At 40.6% G+C, this 27,548-nt stretch overlaps 2 protein-coding genes across 7 annotated transcripts; both read left to right on the forward strand.

Moving 5' to 3' along the window:
• Positions 1–744: 744 nt before the first annotated feature.
• On the forward strand, positions 745–18,330 carry LOC110951226 (NACHT, LRR and PYD domains-containing protein 3-like). Of its 5 annotated transcripts, none has more exons than XM_051956912.1 (13): positions 745–847; positions 3,596–3,721; positions 3,984–4,135; positions 4,563–4,837; positions 7,846–9,643; positions 9,736–9,909; positions 10,950–11,126; positions 11,724–11,897; positions 13,381–13,557; positions 14,142–14,315; positions 15,141–15,317; positions 15,902–16,075; positions 16,697–18,330. In XM_051956912.1, the coding sequence occupies exons 3-13, from the start codon at positions 4,011–4,013 to the stop codon at positions 16,704–16,706; spliced, it is 3,435 nt and encodes a 1,144-aa protein (XP_051812872.1). In that variant the 5' UTR covers positions 745–847; positions 3,596–3,721; positions 3,984–4,010; the 3' UTR covers positions 16,707–18,330. The 5 variants fall into 5 exon arrangements, with proteins under 5 accessions (XP_051812872.1, XP_051812875.1, XP_051812874.1 ...); XM_051956911.1 differs by lacking the exon at positions 745–847 and adding an exon at positions 1,046–1,771; XM_051956914.1 differs by lacking the exons at positions 745–847; positions 14,142–14,315; positions 15,141–15,317 and adding an exon at positions 1,041–1,771.
• Positions 17,031–25,381, forward strand: si:dkey-11p23.7 (V-set and Ig domain-containing protein). 2 transcript variants are annotated; one of them, XM_051956921.1, is made up of 4 exons: positions 17,031–17,147; positions 19,854–20,013; positions 20,478–20,870; positions 24,066–25,381. In XM_051956921.1, the coding sequence occupies exons 2-4, from the start codon at positions 19,959–19,961 to the stop codon at positions 24,488–24,490; spliced, it is 873 nt and encodes a 290-aa protein (XP_051812881.1). In that variant the 5' UTR covers positions 17,031–17,147; positions 19,854–19,958; the 3' UTR covers positions 24,491–25,381. The 2 variants fall into 2 exon arrangements, with proteins under 2 accessions (XP_051812881.1, XP_022049891.1); XM_022194199.2 differs by having other exon boundaries at positions 20,481–20,870.
• The last annotated feature ends 2,167 nt before the right edge of the window (positions 25,382–27,548 follow it).

Consider the following 27,548-nt stretch of genomic DNA (forward strand, 5'->3'; position numbering starts at 1 on the left):
AGGAATTATCTTTTTACTAAACATCACGAACCACCTGAAATGTCTCAAGAAAAATAAATTCAGTTTCATCAACATTCAGCCTCAGTTATCAGTTATTTTACTTTATGATCAAAACAACAAGAGGTAGACAAAAAAGACACAACAAAAACAAGACAAAATATTACATAAATGAGACACAAAATGACAAAGAATGAGATAGACGACATGAAACAAAACAGACACAAAAAATTATTTTAAAAAATAATAAAGTGAAAACAAATAGACAAAAAATTACACAAATGACACAAAATGATAAAAATGACAACAAAGGAAACAAACAAAAAATCATACAGCACAAGCGAGACAAAAAGGAAACACAAAACAACAAAAGCATGAGACAAACAACAAAAGTCAGTCAAAAAAGACAAACAACAACAAAAATGAGACAAAACGACAAAAGAACAATGGGCTGAGCTCAGAGATAAAGCGGACTGTGAGGACACACAAGCGACTGTTTGTGGTGGAAACGGCTGAACTTTAGGCCCAGAAAGACGGTGAACAGCTGTGGATCTGGTGTCTCTCTGCAGAGCTCCAGTTCACTGATCACACCTGAGAGAGTTTGATCCTAATCTGTGAAAACATGTTGATCAGGTGACAGCGTTCTTCTTTCAGTGTTGGAACAACAATGTGTCTCTGATCAGTCTCTCCACAACTCTGTTAGTGAATGTGTCTTCAGCTGAGCAGCATCAGAACATGTGTTGAATGCAGGAAACCCCGCAGCTGACTGGAGGTAGCTGCAGTCATATGACTTACAGGAATCAGAGGAGGAGCAGAAGAATAAAGAAATGAACAGTTCCCAGTCAACAAGGTGAGAGTTTAACATTATTCTTCTTCTGCTGACAGAAAACCTTCTTTCTGTTCTTGGTCTTCTTTTATCACAAGAGTGTTTTAATACTGACTGCTGAAGAAGCTTTCTATCTGGTGAAAGGATTTTTACTGAAAACTGCTTCACTTCCTGTGTTCCCTTTTAAACGTCTCAGATATTTAAAGATCTCAGTAACTAAAGAGCTGTTGGTGCAGCAGAGAAGCAGGTCCAGAAGAGGGAAACACTGTAGGAGTGTTTGGACAACAACACCCGGATTTATTATCAGAGGTGAAATATAAGGAGGGAATAAGAAAAGAGGAAACACAAGATTTCCGCAATAAAGTCTGTGTAGGAGCCGTTATATTATAAATAGGAACCAATCTTTGTCCGGGTAGGTGTTCCTCCCGGAAGGGAAAACCGTTTTGACCGTCGAAGAAGTTTGTTTGAGATAAAACCTGTCGGACTAAAATTGTTTGAAGTAACAAAACAGAGATTATTAGAACCGCAAGCATTGGTCTCGGCTCTCTTCATAAGATGTGCTGAGGGCTGTTGGTGCGTACTAACTTTTTAAATCCTGGAGAAGCACTTCCAGGGCTTCAAGCCTCTACGTTCAAGTCCAAACTATTTGGTGACACGCTGGACTTTTGAAAGAAAGTACGCTCTTGTTTGACAAGCGAAAGGAAATATTAGCGCCATATGTGGAGCAGGCTGTGAGCTGAAGCAGCGTGGGTAGCTACACCTGTCTGCTTACGTGAAGGAGAGGACACCGGAGAAGGGGACACCACCACAGCGGAACCTTGTTTGCTCACCTGCCGGAGAGGTGAGAGCCAGCGGAGCGTGGGTGTTTGGTTTGTTGGTGTGGGCAGCGCGGAGGACACCGAGGGAAATCGTTCGTATGGATCATGGAGCAGCATTTCTCTGGATAAGGTATGGGCAGCGTTACCATAGACATGAATGCCCATACAAATTTGCGTGCACACATATTACCGTAGTTCTAATGCATTGATTGCTGAAGAGGATGAACACAAAACAATAACGTTGCGTTATTGTTTACATTTTTATTGTTTACTACAATTGTTTGAAGTAACAAAACGCAGATTATGGGAGCCACAAGCATTGACCTCAGCTCTCTTCATCAGATGCGGTAAAGTTTGTTGGTGTATCAACTCTTAAAATCCTGGTGAAGCATCTCATGGGCTTCAAGCATCAGCTTAGCCTCTATAGCAGGGGTCACCAACTATATTTGCCAGAGGGCCAGAATTTTACCGGACAGTCACTTTGGGGGCCGGACCCTCAAACATAAAATAAATAAAAATCGAATTTTGGCATAACATTATTATTTGATGTTTATTTTTTATATTTTTTCCATTTCATTACAAAACTGAAGGCATTTTTAGCCTTTATGAGTCAGTGCTCCTATCACCTGTACCACAGTCAGCCACTAGGAGTGATAGAGATATTTTGCCTCATCTCAAGTCAACTTTATTCACAGAGCACTTGAAAAAGAAGCACCGCAGAAGTGACAGGAAAAGGCCTCTTAACACGGGTAAAATGGCACTCTCTAAGGCCACGAAACGAAAAGTTGATGTGGAAAACGGATCCTTTAATAATGACTGGACTGACTGCTTTAATAGTGTGGACCACATGATATTTTCTCTTTGATCCTCACAATTTTGGAATCCAGTCGCGGGCCGGATTGGACGGTTCGGGCCGCCAGTTGATGATCACTGCTCTATAGTCTGTGAATGCAGTAAATAGAAGCAGTTAGTCTTCCTGTGGAGGTTAAATGAAGATAAATCTTTAGTCGAGGTTCAGCAGCAGGACCACCCCTCAGTCTCTGCTCTTCCTGTTATTTGGTCAAACGTACGCTCTGCACCTCCTCCTTGTTAGTTCTCCTTCTCTACCCCTCCCTCCCTTCTCTTATGCCTCACCTTGATGTGATTCAACTGGTTTCCAACATCCTTTTCTCTTGCTTTCTTCTTGTTTTTGTCTGATCTGTTCAGCTCCTGCATCTGTTCCTTACCCTTCATTCAGGACTGTTTCAGAGTAAAGTTGGACTGAAGCAGCTCCACCTTCTTCAGAATCACAGAAACACCAACAGATGTTGACATTTGCTGTCACTCTCACTGAATGTTAAAGAGGCCCTCTGTTGAACTTCATCAGACTGTGTCCACACTGAGAGAGAGAGAGGGGCTGTGACCGTTTATAGGCAGCACAGCAACAGAACTTCAGGGATTATGTGACTATAAGGCTTTTTAGGAAAAGTGTTTGGCAGTGAAAGTCCAGTTAAAGAGCCGCTTTAAAAGCAGGCAGCATGTGCAGCCAGGACAGAGTGAAGGTCCCTGATAGGAATCTCAGGCTGCTTTGTGCCTCAGAACAAGCCAACGCGTCAACATACCGTGTATCCTTGTTTGTGATCCAGACTGCTGCTCCTCCTCCTCATGGTCCTGATCTGTGGTTGGTCAGTCAGCTCCATCTGGTGGACACACAGTAGGCCTCCATCAGCTGATGGGAGGTTTCAATTCAATTCAATATACTTTATTGTCCCACTTGGGGAAATTTGTCTTGGACTCAGAGCTGTGCTACCAGTATTGCACAAAAACACATAAAAACAATATTGCACATAAGACACATAAAAAACAATATAGCACGAGTCCAGGTCGCCAGCAGAGCAGCGCCACACCGGTCTGACACAGACTGGGTTTGTGCTGCAGGTGTGACCGGTTCTGACGTCACTCTGATGTTTTTCAGACTCTGGAGTTCTGAGGATGTGACGACGTCATCATATCAAATGGGAGAACCAGCAGAATGATCAGCTTCTTCTCTCCAAATGTTTGCTGAACATATGAAGGAGGAAAGTGTCCGAGTGGACCTGAAGTGAGTTCAGTAGATGAGAATCCTCCAGAGAAATGTGTAAATGTCTGATCACTGTTGTATCACTGACTGGACTGTTGGATGTTGGAAGTATTCACTGGTCTTCTGTCTGTCTGTTTGTGGACTGTAACAGAAAATCAGGCAGGCTGTTGACTGTTTTAGTTCCTCTCTGAACTCTGTTTTTTTTTTTTTTTCCCTGATCTGAAAGTTTGATCTGATTCTGGAACAGACTTGTTTGTTCTGATTCTTGTTGTGTGTCACTCAGTGCTGCTGGTTTAACTCTGACTGAGTGATGAGTGGTTTGGTGGAAGAGGAGGACGGAGCAGAGCCTCCAGCCTCCAGACGTCTGTCCACGAAGAGTGACCGATCCAAAGGTCCTCCAGGCTCCAGTAAAGAACCTGAACCCTCAGACACAAAGTAAGAAAATGTTTCTGCTGTAAAGTGACCTGAAGATGACTGAGCAGGAAGAAGAAATGCTGTCTGTCAGATCAGTTGAACTGTTGTATCACCACTAACACAGCAAAGCTCTGCCAGCTTCAGAGTTCTGATATCTGCATGTGTGGATTAGATCTGAGCGCTAAACAGCAGTGATATGCAGCAGAAACAGACACTTGATCTATAGCAAGAGGAAAAGTGTTTGATAGCATGTTTGATAGTTGATCTGATGCAAACCAGCATGAAGAGATGTCTGGTATTCTAGAAGCAAGAATCCTGCTGATCTGTTGTTGATTGGACAGAATGAAGCCGTTTCACTTGCTAATGAAGCTTGAAACTGCTGCTTCAATCATGGTCAGGGTTTCACAGAACCGATTTATTTCTTATTGTTTCTCTTGGATCTTTACAGGGTAGAAACACCTCGAAAAATCCTTTATGGGATTTTGGAGGATTTGGCCAAAGAAGACTTTAAAAAATTTAAGTTTTTGTTGTGTGATAAGTTGATGAAAGACTTTAATCCAATCCCAAAGTCTCGACTGGAGGAAGCCGATAGGATGGACACAGTGGATCAGATGTTTCAGAGCTACTGCATCTACACCATTAAAGTCGCTGTAAAGGCTTTGCAGGAGATTCCCAGAAATGATCTGGTGGAGAACATCCCAAAAACCATCAAAGAACCTGAAGGTAAGTCAGAGAAAGATGAAAAGTGGGACGTAGCAGAGATATCAAGCACAATATGTAGATGTTAGAATGATCAGTGAACATGATAGATCTGGAATAACCACCCACAGGACCAAGGAAATCCACAGCAGCAGGACAAATGATATGTAGTGAAACCTGAGCACGTCAGACTGGACTAAATCTCTGAGATCTTTCTAGAAAACAAACATGTGATCCACGTAGAGATCAGTGGAGAGAATGTGGTGATGTTTTCTGATCCACTTCTTAACGTGTCACACAGGAGACGCGTTACTGATCAACAACCATCAGGACAAATAATCCACACAGAAACCAGCAGCCACAAGCTCCAAACACACAGTAGCAGCTGACAGTAGATGATGTTACACAAAGCATCACAACCACCGTCTACATGAGACTGGAACCCGGAACCAACAGGAAGATCAAAACAATGTGGTCATGATGCAGTTAAAGTCATAGTGCGTTTTCCCAAACACACTTTGTCCATGTGACCAAGTGATGTAAACACAGAGCAGCTGGTGTCCTCCAGTGTCTGAGAATCAGTGTTTTAGTGAGTGCTGTGTTTGTAAATGTGAGGGGAGTTGGATTCCTCTGAGAGTCTCTATCAGTACAGAGTCCTATGGAAAAGTGTAGAAAACAACCATCACAGACAGCAGGACACGACTGATGTAACACCACCTTAGATCAAGAGAAAACTGACTAACCTGTGACTTGTTTGCTGGAACTAAATATTTTAGCAGACAAACTAGATTTGAATGCAGTTGGCAGATACAGAATCATTAGAAAAGTGACAAACTGACAGAAACCTTCCGTCCTCCAGCATGCAGACTAAAAGCTGTCAGGTGAGACTAAACATTTTCATTGGTCAGCAGTGCTCCTGACATCTAGCAGGTCTGTCTGTGTGTCTGTCCAGGTAGATAGAATCCCTCTGATTCTAGAAGGCGTATTTCACTCTGTTCAGACTAATGTTTGGTGTCACACATCAGAGTGCAGACTAGAAGCTTCTCTGTGCACGGCCGCCGGGCAGCAGCTACTGATGCATGTGAGGCATTCAGGGAACACAAGGAAATTGTAGCTTCAGAAAACCACCTGGGTTATTGTGTCCACCCTCTAAACTCAGTCTCTGGCTGCACATGGGTCTCACTGTCTCACCCAGCAGCACAGTAAACTGTCAGCCTGTGGAACCACTGAGATCTGATCAAACAGCAGCATTAATTACAGAGTGCAGCTGAAGTCTGGCTGGAACAGAGCTGTTACTGTCAGAGTATCGACATTCTGGATTTAAAAAGCACAAAGTCTCCAAGGCAGTCGTCCTGAGCCTGACAGGTGCAGAGCAGCCGCCATCCCTGCAGAGTTTCAGCAGCAGGCAGTGACAAATCCAATCATTTACCACTGGTTAGAAAACAGCCAAAGGACTACCTTCCACTGACTTTATGTCCAGATCATTCTGATGGAAACAACTAAACCTTTATCTGCACCTTTGTTCTTGTTTACTGTCATTTACAGAAAATGTTCAGAAGTTACCAATGTGTGTTGGAGCTGCCTCAAAAGGAGGAACTATAAATGTTTTATTCAGAGCCGGCACACTCTGAACACTTTCTGCATTATGTGCTGCTGAATCACAATGAGAATGTTGGACCCATCAAGATCAAGAAATCTTTAATGTCCCCGTGGGGCAATTTTTGGTGCAGCCAGCAGCAAACAACAGACAAAACACAGTAAAATGCGATACGCAACAGTAAAAACAACAATAACAATAATAAATTAAATTCAATAGAACAAGATAAATAAAAACCAAAGGAAAGTTAAAATGGCCACCGACCATCAGTATTTAGTGTGAAGTTGTTTGTTGTGGAGAAAGAGAATGAAACTCAGTGTTTCTCAGATCTGGACTGAAGCTGAGGAATGTTTTCTCTGATAAAATGTCTGATCTGCACATGATGTAAAAATGAGAGGAGGTTGATCAGACTTCAAATACCGTTGATCACAAAAAGCATCACTGTTGTATTAATTAAAGTCTTTATGCTGTAAATCCTCTTTTACTGTGTGGAGCAAATGTGAGGCCCAGCAGTGCTGTAATGGGACGTGGCTGGAGAAATGTAATATTTACTGAAACACACATTTAATTTAGTTAAAATGTGACTGAATTTCCACCAACCTGGAACTGAGCGATTCACAGAAGGTCAGTACAAAGTGACAGGACAGTGAGGCGTTGGATGTATTAATGACATCAGGTGTCAATTTAACCACAGGGGGGCAGAAGTGAGTGATTGATGGCGAACCTGTCTGGTAGTCGGGCATCACCTGACATTAGCTGTCCAGTAATAACATTTAAACACAGGAAGACCAGACCTCCATGTTGGTCACATCAGTTCTAAAATGATCATCTGAAGCTTCTCTAAAGGTTTCAAACTTTGGTCCAGGTCTTTATGGCCTTTTCTTGGCCCATCGTGGTTGAAGACAAAGTCCAGTTTCATGGAGTTTACCGTAAAAGTGTGAGTGACTTCCCCCCACTTTAGTTTTATTTGTTCTTGTTTTATCTCAAAGGAAACTGACAGCATCCATCATATGTGCTGCAGTGAGTTTATCACAATATCCACGTTCCACAGTGATTCATACATGGACCAAACAAATGTCATTTATTATCAGTGGTACAACAAACATGAAAACATGATGATCCAGAAGCCTCATGGTTCCTTGTTTCTGATGATGTTCTGTTTGCTGGTCTACCTGCCCACCTGCTGTACTGTCAGTAAAATTGTTTCTGTCTGGTGTCTGGGATTGTTTTGAATCCTCCTCTCAGTCTTCCTGACCCTCTTTGTGACAACATTTTGGTTACTGTTGAATATTAGTGCACGATTCCTCCATAAACCTTCTACCCAGTCAGGATGTGACAGTCTGAGGATCTGAACAGATCCCACTGATCAGAAAATGTCCTCGTCATTCTAATACCATATCTTCTCATTGGTGTCATTTGTTGTTTATTCATTCAGAGATTCTCACTGAGTGTCAACACAACCTGAAGTCTACTCTGAAGAAGAAGTTCCAGACAATGTTTGAGGGTGTCTCTACAGCAGGACAAACCCTCCTGAATGAGATATACACAGAGCTGTACATCACAGAGGGACGGACTGCAGAGATCAGTGATGAGCACGAGGTTGGACAGATTGAAGCAGCATCCAGGAAGTCAGACAGAGGAGAAACAAACATCAGACCAGAAGACATCTTTAAAGGCTCACCTGGAAGAGATGGGCCAATCAGAAGAGTGATGACAAAGGGAGTGGCAGGCATCGGGAAGACCGTGTTGACACAGAAGGTGACTCTGGACTGGGCTGAAGACAAAAGCAACCAGGACATCCAACTTATGTTTCCATTGACTTTCAGAGAGCTGAATTTACTGAAAGAGAGAAAGTTCAGTTTGGTGGAACTTGTTCATCACTTCTTCAGTGAAACCAAAGCAGCAGGAATCTGCAGGTTTGAACGCTTCCAGGTTGTGTTGATCTTTGACGGTCTGGATGAATGTCGCCTTCCTCTGGACTTCCACAACAATGAGATCCTGGAAGATGTCACAAAGTCCACCTCAGTGGATGTGCTGCTGACAAACCTGATCAGGGGGAATCTGCTTCCCTCTGCTCGCCTCTGGATAACCACACGACCTGCAGCAGCCAATCAGATCCCTCCTGAGTGTGTGGACATGGTGACGGAGGTCAGAGGGTTCACCGACCCACAGAAGGAGGAGTACTTCAGGAAGAGATCCAGAGATGAGGAGCAGGCCAGAAGCATCATCTCCCACATCAAGACATCACGAAGCCTGCACATCATGTGCCACATCCCAGTGTTTTGCTGGATCACTGCTACAGTTCTGGAGGAGCTGCTGAGAACCAGAGAGGGAGGAGATCTGCCCAGAACCCTGACTGAGATGTACATCCACTACCTGGTGGTTCAGGCCAAAGTCAAGAAGGTCAAGTATGATGGAGGACGTAAGACAGATCCACACTGGAGTCCAGACAGCATTAAGATGGTTGAGTCTCTGGGAAAACTGGCTTTTGTGCAGCTGCAGAAAGGAAAGCTGATCTTCTATGAGTCCGACCTGACAGATTGTGGCATCGATGTGAGAACAGCCTCAGAGTACTCAGGAGTGTTCACACAGGTCTTTAAAAAGGAGGGTAATCTGTACACAAACACAGTGTTCTGCTTCATCCATCTGAGTGTTCAAGAGTTTCTGGCTGCTCTTCATGTCCATCTGACCTTCATCAAATCTGGAATCAACCTGTTGGAAAAACAACAAACATCCTGGTGGCCTAAAATGCTGAGAAGGAAAGTTGATCCGTCAACAGCTTTCTACCAGACAGCTGTGGACGAGGCCTTACAGAGTCCAAACGGACATCTAGACTTGTTCCTGCGCTTCCTCCTGGGTCTGTCACTGCTGACCAATCAGGACAAACTAGGAGGCTTGCTGACACAGAGAGGAAGCAGCTCACAGACCAATCAGGAAATGGTGGAGTACATCAAGAAGAAGATCGAGAAGAAGGTGTCTGTAGAGAGAAGCATCAATCTGTTCCACTGTCTGAATGAACTGAAGGATGTTTCTCTAGTGGAGGAGGTCCAACAGTCCCTGAGATCAGGACGTCTGTCCACAGATGACCTGTTTCCTGATCAGTGGTCAGCTTTGGTCTTCATCTTACTGTCATCAGAAGAAGATCTGGAGGAGTTTGACCTGAAGAAATACTCTCGTTCAGAGAAGGCTCTTCTGAGGCTGCTGCCGGTGGTCAAGGCCTCCAACAAAGCTCAGTAGGTGGATTTATTAACTATTTCCATCATGTTTAATGTTGTACACGATGAATGAAACATTGCGTTTGTGATCTTTGTTAATTATCCCTCAGGCTGAGAAACTGTAACCTCTCAGAGAGAAGCTGTGAAGCTCTAATCTCAGTCCTGAGCTCTCCGTCCTCCAGTCTGAAAGAACTGGACCTCAGCCACAACGACCTGCAGGATTTAGGAGTGGAGATTCTTTCTGATGGACTGAAGGATCCAAACTGTAAACTGGAGTCTCTCAGGTCAGAGTACAGCTGTTAACAGTTCAGTTAAATCCTGCTTCAGGTCCATGTTGGTGCTGATGTTGTTCATCTGTAGGGTTTCCTTCTGGAGTTGATAATATTTGTCAGAACTGTGAGATGTTGAAAAGGAACCTGAACTGTTGAAATGAATACGTGAATCATTTATGATGATTAACTAATCATCCTCATGTTCCTTAATATCAGTAGGTCAAAGTAATAATCATTGATGGTGGATCACAGATCTGCACATCCTGGTGTTCACATGAACATTGAGATTTCTTAGTGTCAGTAATAGTTGTGTCTGAATAAATCCCCTGATCAGCTGACTGCAGAGTTCCAAGATGGAGGACAGAATTCACAGTCCTGCTATGTGTCTGAATGTAAAGCTGATGTGAAAGTGATGAGGCTTCAGCAGTGTGACTTCCATAGATCCAGTCAGTATGTTTGTATTTCCACAGTGTTTGTGCTGAGCTGCAGTGGAGTCTCAGGAAGTCAAAGAGGAGTTTAGTTGTCAACAGTGTGGAAGTTTGGTCAGTCAGAAGCTGAAGCTTGATGTTAGTGTGAGCTGAGCTGATGAAGTGATTCCTTCCAGTAGAGTTGTTAGGAAGAGAGCTGTGGACAGCAGGAATCAGAATCCCTCTGTAATGTACAGATGACATGTGACTATTGTCATTCACATCTCCTACACACTAGGAGATGTAAATGAGACAAAGCTGATTTCCACAGAAGAAAAAGGTGATGGAATAAATGAAAGAATGAAGAGATTTGATGTTGATTCTGTAACGAGTGGACTGAGGTCAGCAGATGTTACTGATGTGTGGACATGAATAGGTGGATGAACGTTGTGCTGACATGTGGATGATGTGTGTAAAAGGCTGACATGATGATAATCCACAATAAGAGAAGGACAAAGTCACTGTGCTGCTCTTAGAGAAAAGCTGATTGATGAGGAAAAAGCTATGTTGAGCTGCACGTTGAGAACCTGAACACATCTGATGGATCACCGATGATTTTATCTACATCTTTGATTCTTTCTTCAGTTTGTGGGACTGCAGTTTGACACAGATCAGCTGTGATTATCTGGTCTCAGCTCTGAAGTCCAACCCCTCACATCTGCAACATCTGGGCCTGGGTAGAAACAAAGAGCTGAAGGATTCAGGAGTGAAACATATGAGTGGTTTTGTGGAGAGTCCAGACTGCATCCTAAAGACTCTGAGGTCAGACATCATGTTTTCTTTGTGTGCTGAGATGAATGTGATGTAATGTTGTGGTGACTCTAAACTGCAGCCATCTGGCTGATGTTCTACTGATCCACACTGAGGGTCTTCATGGGAATGTCTGTTTTCTTCTTCTCTCTGGTTGGATTCATTTAAATATGAAATCATGATGTCATATTTGACTGATGGGGCTCCTATCAGCTCACACACACATGTATGAACACGCACACTCAGGCCTCCAGACTCAGTAGAAGATCATTGATTGTCCCTCAAATGTCCAAAATATTTCTGAAAAGGAGTTACAGTAGCTTAGTGTGTGTGGTGGTGGTGTGTTCATCTGAAACTCTAAACATGTGTGTGTGTGTATTTGGGGGATTTGTGCATCTTTGTAGTGTACTTTTGTTCCTCCATGCAGGCGTTTGTGGTCACATGACGATCTGATCTGAGAGCTGCTGGTTGGAACGGTTTGGTTTTTGATTCACTCTGATTTATACAGAGATGGAATGAAAGCATGCACGCACACACACACACACAACTCTGAATTATTTCAAGCAGGAACTTTGTCTCCTGAATTCACATCTTTTATTCTTTCTTCAGTTTGTGCAGCTGCAGCTTGACAGAGCTCAGCTGTGATTATCTAGGCTCAGCTCTGAAGTCCAACCCCTCCCATCTGGAACATCTGGACCTGAGTGTGAACAAGCTGAAGAATTCAGGAGTGAAACATCTGTGTGGTTTTCTGGAGAGTCCAGACTGCATCCTGAAGACTCTGAGGTCAGACATCATGTTTTCTTTGTGTGCTGAGATGAATGTGATGTAAAGTTGTGGTGACTCTAAACTGCAGCCATCAGGCTGATCTTCTACTGATCCACACTGAGGATCTTCATGGCAACGTCTGTTTTCTTCTTCTCTGCTTGAGTCTTTTGACTGTGGCAGAGAAATGTTGAGCTGCACATTTCAAAGCTCAATAAAAGCAGAAAAATCCTCCAGTGAATAAGTGACTGTGAAACTCTGACACGTGATCTTCAGCTCAGATCTGACCTCATGTTTTTCTACACTTCAGATTGAAACCAGGCAGCGACTCAGGATTATTTTGTGGTTTATTTTCGTGTCAGTGATTAAATAAAATCTAAAAGGGGAAAAAGAGTGAAAACTGTTGATCCCACTTTGTCAGAGATGAAGGTGGCGCCTTCAAATGTCTGGTTTTGTTCCAGCAACAGTCCAAAAGCACAAATACTGAGTTGAGTGTGACGGAAAATAGAAAATGTTGACAGCCGACAGACTGGAACCAGTTTGGTGTTTTACTGGATCAATGACTCCAACCATGAAGGAAATGTTTCTGATGTTTTGTCCATGGACTCATCAGATAGTGGACTGATTGTTTGAGCTGTAATTGAAGCAGTTTTACATCCTGAGAGACCGACAATAATATTCAGCATCTGCTGGTTCAACACTTGGATGAAGCCATGTGATGTTCAGAAAGTGAAATGTTGAAATCCCAGATGCAGCCGTTTGATTTAGCTGCTGATGAAACGTGAAGCTGATCCGTAAGTTGTTAAATGAGCAGAAAATCCAGCAGCAAAAGTTGTGACAGTTGATGAACAGTTGAAGTCATTTATCAGGAGCAACAGGAAGATTTTCTGCTGGAGTTCCTGCTGATTTTCTTCTTTTCTCTGGTTTGAGTCATTTGAAAGTGAAGATGTTTGTGTTTGAGAAAAGAGTCTGAAGACGTCACCAGGTCCTCTGAAAACTATGATGGACACTTTCCACCATCAATAACAGACGGATGAAGAATGAAATCATCTGAATGAGTCCTGATTGAAACGTCTCCGTGGTTCCAGAACATGAAGATATTGTAGAGTCTGGAGCCTCATTTTGTCCACGTTTCCTCCTTGTGTGTTTGTGTGACTCTGAGCAGGAAATGAAATGAATGTCAGAATGTTTTTCCTTGTGTTTGTTGCTCTGCATGAGTTTGTGTGGATGGAGCCACTGGTGGAGCTGCAGAGTTTCAGAGCTGAAGTCACTCCGTCTTTTTTGAAGCAGCAGCATGTTGTCATTAATATTAATGAGAGCTCTTCTTCACTGCTTCTGTTGGAATGTTTGAAGCTGCTTCCTGTTGACTTCAGCTGTTTGGAGTTTCCATTTTGTAAAGTTGGACATTCTGAAGCTTCTTCAGCTCTGAACTCATGATGAAACTCTGAATGATTTCAAGCAGGAACTTTGTCTCCTGAACTTACATCTTTTATTCTTTCTTCAGATTGAGGAGCTGCAATTTGTCAAAGATCAGCTGTGATTATCTGGGCTCAGCTCTGAAGTCCAACCCCTCCCATCTGGAACATCTGGACCTGAGCAGCAACTACTACATGCAGGATGCAGGAGTGGAACAGCTGTGTGATTTTCTGGAGAGTCCAGACTGCATCCTGAAGACTCTGAAGTCAGTTCACTGTCTGTTACTGTTGTAGATCTGATGTGTTTGATGACAGCTGAAGCTCATTTCTGTTCAACAGAACTTCCTTCCATGAAGCTGTGAATCTGCTCTAGCTCACATTTTCTGTTTTTGTCCTCAATTGAGTTTGTTGTGACAAAAGTGGAGTGTTTGCAGCAGAAAGTGAAGAAAATGTTGAGCGTTAGTTGTTAAAGTAAATGAATGTTTGTAATTTGAGCTGAAGAGTCACATCTGGATCCAGAAGATCCTCTGATCTCAGATCAGTTTGAAGTGACAAAGTTTAAATATTTCTTTGGTTTGTGTTGAGTTTTATTTGACTGATCCTGTTGATGATGCAGCATGTTACTGATGTCTGGACATGAATAGGTGGGTGAATGTTGAGCAGACATGTGGATGATGTGTGTAGAAGGCTGACATGATGATGATCCACAATAAGGGAAGGACAAAGTCACTGTGCCGCTTTTAGAGAAAAGCTGATTGAGGACAAAGTAATGTTGATCTGCACATTGAGAACCTGAACACGCCTGATGTATCAAAAATGATTTTATCTACATCTTTTATTCTTTCTTCAGATTGAAGGGCTGTGGTTTGTCAGGGTTCGGCTGTTATTTTCTGGTCTCAGCTCTGAAGTCCAACCCCTCCCATCTGGAACATCTGGACCTGACCTTCAGCGACCTGAAGGATTCAGGATTATTATATCTGAGGGGTTTTGTGGAGAGTCCAGACTGCATTCTGAAGACTTTGGAGTAAGACATCATGTTTTCAGTGATTCAGAGTTCTTATCTTTGGGTGAATGTTTCTGTTTTCTCATCAGTTTTAATGACTGGTGTGAATCATCCAAAGAGTTTTTCTTTTTAAATGTAGTAGAGAGTTATAAAGTCTAGACTCAGTCCAGAGTCAAAGCTAAAGTGTCCTTAAAGTTGTCTGTGCTGAGCTGATAGAAGTCAGTGAGTAGAAGAACTCTCCTCACCTGTCAGCACCTGTTGTGTCACTTTTGTTTTAATTCTTCATTTTACCAGGTAAGCCCAGTTGAGAGCAATTTCTCATTTACAATGATGACCTGGCAACAGGCCGCAGCAGGAAAAAAGATAATAAAAAAGTACATATACAAAAAATTGCACACAAGTGTTTAAACAGAGATTAAAAACACCCTAAATTAATGCTAGAAATTTAAAGAAAACACTCAGCATGTGTCACATCACTGCAACACTTTAACTGGAAGCTCACCAGTGGGACAAACTCTCTCCTTCATCCTTTCCAGCCTTTGGAGCTGTGAGATGACTGAAGTGAAGACAATGGCTTTATCTGCTGCTCAACCTTTAGATGCTTTTCACCTTGATGTCCTGGAATCAAATGTTTTTGTCCTCTGTGGTGCAGCAACTTCTCCTCTGGTAGAATAAATGAACAGATCTCATTCATGAAGCTTTACATGTGAAAAGAACATTTGAAGGAGATTTTACATTGACTTGATGCACAGAATTCCAGATTTCTTCAGCTCAGAACTCATGATGAAACTCTGAATAAAGCAGGAACTTTGTCTCCTGAACTCACATCTTTTATTCTTTCTTCAGATTGGTGGGCTGCAGTTTGTCAGAGATCAGCTGTTATTATCTGGTCTCAGCTCTGAAGTCCAACCCCTCACATCTGGAACATCTGGACCTGGGTGGAAACAGAGAGCTGGGGGATGCAGGAGTGAAACAGCTGTGTGATTTTCTGGAGAGTCCAGACTGCATCCTGAAGACTCTGAAGTCAGTTCACTGTCTGTTACTGTTGTAGATCTGATGTGTTTGATGACATCTGAAGCTCACTTCTGTTCAACAGAACTTCCTTCCATGAAGCTGTGAATCTGCTCTAGCTCACATTTTCTGTTTTTGTCCTCAGTTGAGTTTGTTGTGACAAAAGTGGAGTGTTTGCAGGAGAAAGTGAAGAAAATGTTGAGCGTTAGTTGTTAAAGTAAATGAATGTTTGTAATTTGAGCTGAAGAGTCACATCTGGATCCAGAAGATCCTCTGATCTCAGATCAGTTTGAAGTGACAAAGTTTAAATATTTCTTTGGTTTGTGTTGAGTTTTATTTGACTGATCCTGTTGATGATGCAGCATGTTACTGATGTCTGGACATGAATAGGTGGGTGAATGTTGAGCAGACATGTGGATGATGTGTGTAGAAGGCTGACATGATGATGATCCACAATAAGGGAAGGACAAAGTCACTGTGCTGCTTTTAGAGAAAAGCTGATTGAGGACAAAGTAATGTTGATCTGCACATTGAGAACCTGAACACACCTGATGGATCATCAATGATTTTATCTACATCTTGTGTTCTTTATTCAGATTGGGGAGCTGTGGTTTGTCAGGGATCAGCTGTGATTATCTGGGCTCAGCTCTGAAGTCCAACCCCTCCCATCTGGAACATCTGGAGCTGACCGGCAACAACCTGCAGCGTCCATCAGTGATACATCTGTTAGATCTTAAGGAGAGTCCAGACTGCAGCCTGAAGGATCTGGGGTCAGTAGAAGGTTCCAGTCATTCTCTGCTGCTTCCAGCAGTTTTCTGCTTAACACAGTCAGTATCAAAGCAAAGATCTAATGTCTCCTGTAAACCTGCAGCTTTACAGTGAAGCTGTGAGAGCAGAATGGAGACAGAAACACAGAGACAGTAGTCAGCCAATCAGAGGAGCCACAAGTGTGTTGTCATGGTGTGTTTGAGTGGATGTGAAGCAAACTGTTGCTGTGTTGAGGAAAGAAAGCTGGTTCCAGCTGACAGCCTTCCAGATGTGCAGAGACAGTGGTCGTCCTTCATCAAAGTGTCCATCAGATCTGATCTCACTGTTTGTTGTCTCATTTCAGCAGTGATCAGCTGATCAGTCTGTTTGTCACAGCTCTGAGGTCAGTGAGACTGAAGCCTGCAAACCAGCAGCTTTTATTTCACAGCAGCAGCGTCATGTTTAGTGACCAAGTGGTCTTTCTACAGACCAGAAGCTCTGCTCGGTCCAGTAGTCACATCTGGATCTGTGTCTGAAGTCCTGCTGCTCTTTATCCTGATGAGCTGCGTCACTGACCAACAGCTGATGAAGAGTCTCTACAAACACTCACTGATCTCCTCTGCTTTTTCTTCTTCGCTCTGCAGATGGTGGTGATGATCAGGAGGATGTTTGTGGTGAGAGGATGAAGTGTGTCCTGATGATCCAGAGGTTGAAGCAGCAGCTGGTATGTAGAGACTCTGACTGGTCCATGTTACTGGGAGGTGGTGAGCTTCATACAGCAGAGACTGAAAGGAATCAGAAGAAGTGGACATGAGTGTCAGTGCTGCAGCGTGAACTGCTCTGAGAACAGCTGGCAGCATGGTTCCTGTGGATCTCAGAGTATCATGAGTGGATGTGGACTGCTCTGCTGCATCTCTGTCCTTCTACTGAGACTCCTCCACTCCTTCTGCTCCACACTCCTCCTCCACCTGAGCAGGAAGCTCAGCGTCAGTCTGCTGCTGGCTTCAGGTTTTGCTCCTTCAAAGTCTTCTGGATCAGATTTCGTAGAAAACCTCTGAAACATGTTCTGTAATGAAGATGGAATTCCTTCTGCAGGTGAGATTTTCTGTCTGGCTGCTCTGAAATCTGTGAGCGTCTGTATCTGTTGAACTCTCCATAATATTCTGTTCCTGGCATCCTTCTTGTTTTTTCATCCATTTCCGTTTCATTAGTCCTAAACCTGTCTCTCCTGTTTCCTTCACAATCACTGCAGTCCAGCTGCTATGAACTCTCATGTTTCCATAGATTTCCTTCCTTTGTGGAAATAAATCAAGTGTTTTGTTGTTTTGTAAAGTGGACAGATGGTAAAAAGCAGCTTTTTAAAGATCCTTTGAGGTTTCAGTAGAAGAGTCATCTTGTTTTGTCCGTGTGAGAATAATTTGTGCTTATCTGATTCTGAGCCTTTTGACAGATTTTTAGAGGAGAATTAACTCTTGTGTCGTCCTGCGGGTCAAAATTGACCCGGTTTAAAGTTTGAAAATGCTGAAAAAAATTTTTTTTCACAGTGAAATTTGTGCTGTCCACAGTTTCAACATTTTTGGGAAATCTTTGAACATGTTTTTTTTTTTTGGGAAAAAAATTGATTTTTATGTGAATGTTCTTGAAGAAAATAATAGTGTATGTGTGTATATATATATATATATATATATATATATATATATATATATATAAATGTGTGTGTGTGTGTGTAATCATTTTAGATATTTTTAGGACGTTGTCGGAAGATTTTTTTACTCATTTTTTGAAAATATTTACAAGAATTTTCTTGCTAAATTTGGAGGATTTTTAATTTTTTTTAAATTAAGTTTTCAAAGGAAACTTCTAAGGAATTTTTGGAATTTTCTTCCTGAAGGTTTTGCAAATTTTCTGAAATTTGGGGAATTTTTTTGTTGAATTTTTGCATTTTTTTTTTTTCAGACAAGGAAACAATATTTTTTTTGGTGCCTGTAAATGAGGACCACAGAATGGTTGAAGACGAAGGTGTCCTCATACAGGTTTTCTGCTCTCATTAGTGCTGAGTTTATTTCTGTGATTTACAGGGAGTCAGGTCAATTCAGTTTTTTGTTCGGCACATTGAAAATCACCAAAGCGTAAAACACCTATAACTTGAACCTGCATTCTGTCTAAGAGCCAGCAGGGGGCGAAGCCGCTATTTGCTAAACAAAGTCTGATTGCATTAAAGAGAAAATTAATCTATTTCTTACTTTATATGCTACCTCAATAAACATTTGCCTAATGAGTTTATGGTCTCGATCACTAGTTCAAGACTCCTTCATAATGTTAATTAAATAAACTGTTGTCCTAATTTGGAGGAAAATAGACGATAACCAAGTTGTGTTTGGGGGTATGTAGTGTCATCAAGTTCTCAGTCAGATTCATCCCTTCTCATTACATCCCATATCAAAAAATCAAGATGGTGAAGGCCAAATGCTGAACTTGAGGCTTTTAAATGGTTATCATAAAAACCAGTGGAGGATGTCACAGCAGCCACATCCGTCTTTACATACATCTGAGCTTTAAAATAGCCTTCCTCTTTCGATCAAATGTTCCTCTCCCATTTACACTTTAAGAATAATCTCAGGACATTTTTTAAGACTTCTGGTTGCTCTTATTGGTCTTAATATGAAGGATCTTACCTGTGATGATCACAAACACAATGACAGTCTGCTGCCACATCCTCTGGCTTATCAGAAACAAATACACAAGGTCAGACTCTCACATATTCAAACAAAAAGTATAAATTAAGGACATGTTGTGAAATGTGTCATATGAAAAGTAAATATTTCCTGTTAGAAGTAAAAGAGGCCACACACAAGACCACAACCACGGGTTTACATGTTTTATTGTATGTTTAAAACAAATACATCAATAAACTAGAGAAATACCATTTCACTTAAACTTCAGTGTACCGCCTGTGGTACACCTACTAATTGGCATAGGAATTTCAAGAATGTCCGACGGCTGCAAACGCGATTATACAAACACTATACGCCGATGGAAAGCTTAGATTCTCATGAATCTGCCGGTATAAACCACTTTCAGATGTGATTACCACAGCGGGTGAGAAAAACGCATTTGTCCGACAAAAACAAATATTCATCCATCCGTTCTCTATACACGGCTTCAACGCACACAGCGCGACTCACATTTCCGGGTTCATTATTACACACAGAAAAAAATATTCCACAAAAAACGGCCATAATCCAACCTTTTACATCCAGACGACACAAGCCAGTAAACTATTTTATCCAAAACATGTCCTGAAGTCGGTATAAAATCCCCGAATCGGTCGTTTTCAAGGAAATGCACCTCGCGATGCGCGTCCAATATTCCCCGTATTTTTCGTATTTTTTTTTTATTTAAAAATAGAATATTAGCGATTTTTTTTTTTTTTTGGTACTGAAAACGGCTGGAATTGACTGCAGCTTAAAGGGTTAACACCGCCCACAAACCCAACATACCTTGCTAGATCATTATCATTACAAACATTTCCATAAACATAATTACTGTCTCATTTGAAATGTGCATTGTACGTACATTGATGATCACTTATTGCATCCAAAAAACACTTTTATTTTATATATCAAATAAAGTGTATCGAAAGTGTATTGAAAAGCACATTTTGCTGCAAATTCTTGATTTCTGTAGTATTTTCAACAAGTTGTGCTTAACATTAATTAAAAAGGCAACTGAGTACTTAGTGGTTTTATTGACAGACAACCTAGTTTTTTGTTTTTTTTTTCCACAAAACTTCACACGAAGGAACTGTAAATAGAGGAATTGGAAAAACATGAGATATGTCTGGGAGGTACTGAGTCATATGAAACAGTCGTCCTGTCTCACCGTCATCTCTTCAGTGGTCTCAGTATGGATGCCTGGTTGGTCTGCAGCACTCTGGGTCTGCTGTTGTCTCTTACAGGAGGTGAGCCAATTTCATTTACTTTACCCTAAATCAGCCTCGTAGATTCCTCTGAAGACACACAAGTAAAGCAGAACTGTAAGAAGAGTTGGTATAAATGAGGGAGCTTCAGTAGAAATCAATTGGACTTGATGATGTTTCATCTTCATCCAAGAGGCTCCTTCAGTTCTGACTAAGGGAGAGTTATTTCTGTAACTGGTAAGTTCTTGAAAAGTCTTCAGGAACCTACAAGAGAAGTCCATTTGATTTCTACTGAAGCTCCTATGATTATAATGACTGAGAATCTACACAGACATGCTGGTATAAACGGTTCATTAAATGGTTAAAATATGTTTCAGTGTGAAAAAGCGGATAATCAGTGTGATTTCTTGGTGTAAATCCGGCTGATCTGACTTAAAGGATCGTTCTGATGCATTTGTTTGCCGTTTAAGTGACTATTGTGTCTCTGTGGGTGAACATATGACCAGCAGCTCTCGGCTCCGGAGACGACGGCTGGTCCATGAAGGTGCACTCGGAGGTGCGGGGCATCGAGGGCTACCCGGTGGTGCTGCCCTGCACCTTCAGCCACCCCCAGCACTCCCAGCATTCCTCCCTGCAGGTGTTATGGCGTCTGGGCCACGGCGCCGGCGCCACCGTCCTGTACCGCTGCACCAGCCGGCCCGGGACGCCCACCTGTGAGCCGGGCCCACAGCAGGACCAGCGCTACCGACTGGAGGGGAACCCGAGGCAGCACGACCTATCGCTGCGCATCAACGGCGCCACCCTGCAGGACAGCGGGCGCTACTACTGCCGGGTGGAGGTCCAGGGACGAGAACACGTCAGCTTCGAGGACAAGATGGGGACCAGGCTCAGAGTAGAGGGTACGGTTCAGATCAGCACACCATTGAGATTTATGGAGTCAAATGTGATTAAATGATCAATGTCTAAACACTGAATCATTTAAAGGTCCGAGTTTCATCAAATGATGACTGGTTTGTAATTTAAATCTGTTTTTATTTGATAGAGACGATGTAGATTCACAATGTTGCAATTAGGAGATGAAAATTGTGTTGTTTTTTTTCCAGTGTCAGTTATTTGGAACCAATCTATATTAACAGTAAAAATAAAAAATGTTGGAAAAAATAATGCAAATGAAAAGTTCCAGCTGATTCTGAGAGGATCAGCTGAACACAATGTTCTTGTTTGGGTAATTTTATATTAAATGATCTAGATTTAAGTCTAAAAAATAATGTTTCGGCTCAGCAATGAAAACTAAAGAAACAGTTGGCATATTTTTTGTTGTTGTTGTTGTGACAGCTGCTATTTAAATTATGCTAAACCAACGAACTGCATGGAGCTATAGAATAACCAGCTTTTTCCTTTCAGTCAAAGGTATCTTTGAATATTTGATTGGCAGGATTAAGAAAAGTCTAGAAGTTGATTACTCCAAAAATGTATTTACTCCAACTAGTATTTTCACATTTTTTAATTGGAATATTTAATTAACTGCCATAATTATTATTATTTTCATGTTTTTGTTCATGCAAGCAACTTTAAAGAAACTAATTCAACAACATCATTGTTTTAACATCTAAGTCTTAAAAACAAAAGCAACAAATTTGACTTTAAGTTAACAGGATAGTTGGTGCAATTAGCAGAATTTTTATGTTGACCCAGCTTATTAAAATAAATATGAAACTTGAAAGGTTTATCTAAATGTGCAAATTTCATATTTTTTTTAAACCACACATGCTCCCAGTAAAAATTGCATTTTTCAAGCAGTTATAAATATTTTTATTTTGTTTACAGTTTTTTTTTTTTAATCTATTCTTCCAAGTTTTCCCTATTAATTATTAAAATCACAGGAAAACGTACTCGTTGACAAAAACTCAGGCCATCTTTACAAGTAGTATGTTGTTCCTTTTCAACATTTGGCTTTAAATTTACACCATTTTAGTTTTTTCTTTACTCTATTTTAAAAATTGTAATTCATTGTTTTCTAAATATTTGCTGTTATCTGAAAGGAAAAAAGTATTTTAAGAATTGAAAATGGTAAATAATTTGTAACTTATTTCCCAGATTTTTCCAGTTTTGTTAAACTTGAGATAATTTTTAACAAAATCCATTGTAATATTTAGCAAAAACCACAATAAAGCAATAATTCACATGTTGACTGTTTAAAAAAAAAACAAAAAAAAAAACACAATATCCACATTAAAAACTGCTTTTATTTATATACACACGTGGACAAAATTGTTGGTACCCCTCAGTTAAAGAAGGAAAAACCCACAATTCTCACTGAAATCACTTGAAACTCACAAAAGTAACAATAAATAAAAATTTATTGAAAATTAAATAATCAAAATCAGCCATCACTTTTGAATTGTTGATTAACATAATTATTTAAAAAAACAAACTAATGAAATAGGGCTGGACAAAAATGATGGTACCCATAACTTAATATTTTGTTGCACAACCTTTTGAGGCAATCACTGCAATTAAACGATTTCTGTATTTGTCAATGAGCGTTCTGCAGCTGTCAACAGGTATTTTGACCCACTCCTCATGAGCAAACAGCTCCAGTTGTCTCAGGTTTGATGGGTGTCTTCTCCAAATGGCATGTTTCAGCTCCTTCCACATATGTTCAATGGGATTCAGATCTGGGCTCATAGAAGGCCACTTTAGAATAGTCCAACGCTTTTCTCTCAGCCATTCTTGGGTGTTTTTGGCTGTGTGTTTTGGATCGTTGTCCTGTTGGAAGACCCATGACCTGCGACTGAGACCAAGCTTTCTGACACTAGGCAGCACATTTCTCTCCAGAATGCCTTGATAGTCTTCAGATTTCATCGTACCTTGCACACTTTCAAGACACCCTGTGCCAGATGCAGCAAAGCAGCCCCAAAACATTACTGAGCCTCCTCCATGTTTCACCGTAGGGACAGTGTTCTTTTCTTCGGATGCTTGGTTTTTGAGTCTATGAACATAGAGTTGATGTGCCTTACCAAAAAGCTCCAGTTTGGTCTCATCTGTCCAAAGGACATTCTCCCAGAAGCTTTGTGGCTTGTCAACATGCATTTTTGCAAATTCCAGTCTGGCTTTTTTATGAGTTTTTTTCAGCAGTGGTGTCCTCCTTGGTCGTCTCCCATGAAGTCCACTTTGGCTCAAACAACGACGAATGGTGCGATCTGACACTGATGTACCTTGGCCTTGGAGTTCACCTTTAATTTCTTTGGAGGTTGCTCTGGGCTCTTTGGATACAATTCCAATGATCCGTCTCTTCAATTTGTCATCAATTTTCCTCTTGCGGCCACGTCCAGGGAGGTTGGCTACTGTCCCGTGGGTCTTGAACTTCTGAATAATATGAGCCACTGTTGTCACAGGAACTTCAAGCTGTTTAGAGATGGTCTTATAGCCTTTACCTTTAAGATGTTTGTCTATAATTTTTTTTCGGATGTCCTGGGACAATTCTCTCCTTCGCTTTCTGTTGTCCATGTTCAGTGTGGTACACACCTTTTCACCAAACAGCAGGGTGACTACTTGTCTCCCTTTAAATAGGCAGACTGACTGATTATGAGTTTGGAAACACCTGTGATGTCAATTAAATGACACACCTGAGTTAATCATGTCACTCTGGTCAAATAGTTTTCAATCTTTTATAGAGGTACCATCATTTTTGTCCAGGCCTGTTTCATTAGTTTGTTTTTTTAAATAATTATGTTAATCAACAATTCAAAAGTAATGGCTGTTTTTGATTATTTAATTTTCAATAAATTTTTATTTATTGTTACTTTTGTGAGTTTCAAGTGATTTCAGTGAGAATTGTGGGTTTTTCCTTCTTTAACTGAGGGGTACCAACAATTTTGTCCACGTGTGTATGCTTATTTGTTTTTTTACAATGAGTGACCATGAAAGTAAACTGTTTGACTGCACTTAAATCAGCTAAAAATGCAGCTAATGTACTTCATATTTGCAATTATTTCAGCTGCTTTTACAGATATTAAATTGCACAGTGGCTATATTTATCTTTTCTGATTTATCGTTAACTTTTTTTTCTATTTCCTGTGTTCTTCCTGCAGCTCCCCCAAAGATCCTGACCCTGGCGGTGGAGGGCAGTGAGCAGTCCGGCTACACAGCTCTGTGCCGCGTTCAGGGCTCCCCAGTGCCCGACGTCCAGTGGCTCGGCCCGGACGACTTGCTGGAGGGCGCCCTGGTCGGGCCTCTTTCTCAGGGCTCCTCCGCTCACTTCCACACCGTCAGCCAGCTGAGGGACGTGGAACCGGGGCAGCAGTACACCTGCAGCGCCTCCAACCCGCTGGGCAAAGAGCAGGCCACCCTGTACGTCCTGCCTCCGCGGCCTCCCATGTCCATGACCGGAGCCTCGCCTCCCCTGCTCCTCCTCCTGTCGCTGTCTCTGGGCGCTAAAGTTCTGCTGCTGGTGGGGATGGGGGTTTGGGTGGTGCAGGGAGGAGCTCTGCAGGGGGTCAGCTGCTGGGCCAAATAGCCTGCAACACTTTATATTCAGCGCATAGATGTGTGCTTCATGACAGAATATAATGTAGCTGTGAGCTGTTGTTTCATGTGTGTAATAATATAAATATATTTTCATATGCTAGGAAGAATGATGGCTCTTCAGAAAGCTCTCTGGTTCTTCAAAGCGCCACCACCATTTGGAGAACCTCTTCAATTAGATGCTTCTTTATGTGGTTCCTTTAAGCACTAAAAATTATTTGGTTCAATTGGCAGACATTCACAGAAAATTACAGCTGCAACTGACAATTATTTTTATTATTGTTGAGTCATTGGGCAAAAAAAAAAAACAGCAGAAAAAAGTGAGAAACTTCCATCATAGTTTCCTAAATCCCACATATTTCATGTGGTTCTTTAAAGGACTAAAGGTTCTTCATTTATATTAGATTTATTTGGTTTGATGCCATGTAAAAGCATAAGAGTAAAACGGCAACTAACAATTATTTTATCTACCATTAAATCATTTAACTAATCAAACACTAGAAAATGGTGACAAACTTCCATCATGGTTTCCTGAAGCCCACAGACTTTCTGTGGTTCTTTAACCTGTTGTCTTCATTTATGGGCACCAAAAAATATTTCCTTGTCTGAAAAAAAACCAACAAAAATTCAGCAAAAAATCACTCAAATTTTTTGCAAATTTGCAAAACCTTCAGGAAGAAAATTCCAATAATTCCTTAAAAGTTTCCCTTAAAATTTTTATTTTAAAAAATCCCCCAAATTTGGCGAAACAATTCTTGTAAATATTTTCAAAAAATCAGTAAAAATCTTCCAAAAATGAGTAAAAAATATGTAGAGTAATTACATACATAACAGTAAAACTTCCAATATTTTCTTAAGAACATTGACAAAAAAATCAACCAAAATCCAGCGAATTTCACTGGATTTTGGTTGATTTTTTTTTTTTTTGTCAATGTTCTTAAACATTTTTAACATTTCCATTTTTCCACCAAAAAAATGCTCAAAAATTTCCCAAAAATGTTGAAAATGTGGACATCAGAAGTTTCACCGTGAAACATATTTTTTTCCCACATTGACAAACTTTAAAACGAGTCAATTTTGACCCGCAGGACAAGATGAGGGTTAAAGTACGAAAGGTTCTTCATTTATATTGGATTTGTTTGGTTTTTTGGCAGGTAAAAGAGCCAATTCAGAGCTGCAACTAAATTATTTGTTTATCCATGAATCCTTTGGTTGATAAAACAACAAAAACAGTGAGAAATGTCCATCACAGTTTCTTGTGGAACATGTTCTGTCTGACCAATAGTCCAGAACCCAAAATACTGACTGCCTTCTAAGGAAAGGAACCCAGAAATATTTCATTTTGGCTTCTTGCTTAAAAATGACCTTAGCGATTATCGATAAATGGAACTAGGTGGATCTACAAAGAAAACAATCTGATGTATCTTTGAGGCATGTTTGCATGTACGCTTTATAGAACCGTTGAAAAAGATGTTTCCTTAAACAAAGTTTAGCTAACAGTTTCTAAAAATGGTTCTTTTATGACGTCACTACACAGAACCATTTTTGTTTGGAGTAAAGAAGCTGTTACAAAAATACTGTACATTAATAAACACTTAAAATGTCATATCTTCTTAAGAACTTGTGTTATTCAGTTTAATTTTCTGCATTGATCTGTTCTATTTTATCAGCTTTATATTATATTAGTGATAACTGCTATGAAATCAAACGTCTCTCTTTCTACTTCAAGGTACTGACACCATTTTACAGCTTTAAACAGGTACAAGAACCTTAATTTTCCACCAAAAAAACGCGATACTTCAGATGTTTTTGGACTGGTTTGTACATGTGGGAAATAAAAACAACAGCAGTCTGGTTTCACATGTATTTATTGGTGATTTTCCTGTGAATATTGACACAAGTGATAAATATTATGTCCTCTTACCAATCAGACAACAAATATGTTTAAATTTTCAATTTCTTCTTACACTTTATTCTTTATTCTCTCACTGCAATAACTACCCCACAACAAACAACACAAAATATTCAATTCACTTAAAATCTGCCTCTGGTGCATATATGAGTAAGTTTTCTTGGCGCTGCACAATAATAATCCCGCCACAGCAACAAAATGTAATAAAGTTAAATATCAGGCACACAGGGGTTTCTACGCTGAAACAGGACTGCAAAGAAAGTACTTTAGTTCTTTAAAACAATATAACATTTACAAGCTGCTCTGTCTTAAAATGAATAAATATGTCTATATGTCACATGTGGACGATACGTCTTTAAACTCAGGTACATACAACAAATTAGCGTACAAATTGAACCACTATATAAACATCTTCTCTAAAAAAGGCTTTCACACAATTTGTTGTTTCACATGAATAATTGCATTAATATATTAAAGTTTAAAAGCCTGTTACAAATAGAATTGTGTTATTAATTTTACTGTTTTATTTCTTCAAAAACTGAATTTGAATGAAACTGTTCAAATTTGTATCCGTTACTATGCTAACTTTAAATTGCTTTTATTAGACTGAAACTGAATTCTGAAAATATGCTTCATTATTCCTGGAAGTTCAAATCTCTGGACATTTATTCTCATATTCAGTTTCAAGTTAGTCTGTGTTACTAAAATTCAATCTTCAGTAGTTACTCAAGTCGAACATTTCAAATATAAATGAATCAAATTCAGTTAATGCTGCATATTTCTGCACATAATATTGCTGAAATCTCTGAAATCCAACACAGATTTTTCAACAAATTCCAGACCTGAAAGAAACTGAAGGCAGAGGTTCCTGTGTACAGTCTGCAGGGTTACATTGCAGATGACATTGTCTTCCTTCTCGATTTTTGACAATTTTTTCAGATAGGTTCTCAAATCTAAACTTCTGTATACGTAGACCAACTTCAATGACTTCTAATAATCTAAGAATATTTCTAACAGAGCACAGCGGCTACATTATCATGATGGATAAGACCAGTTAGACTACTTTATCAATCATCCCACAATTCTAAGATCTCTGGCTCTGTGTAGCAGACGGGATGGAAGGCTTTACAGCAATCCT

The sequence above is a fragment of the Acanthochromis polyacanthus genome, chromosome 12, assembly GCF_021347895.1.
Source record: "Acanthochromis polyacanthus isolate Apoly-LR-REF ecotype Palm Island chromosome 12, KAUST_Apoly_ChrSc, whole genome shotgun sequence".
Classification (NCBI taxonomy): domain Eukaryota; kingdom Metazoa; phylum Chordata; class Actinopteri; family Pomacentridae; genus Acanthochromis; species Acanthochromis polyacanthus.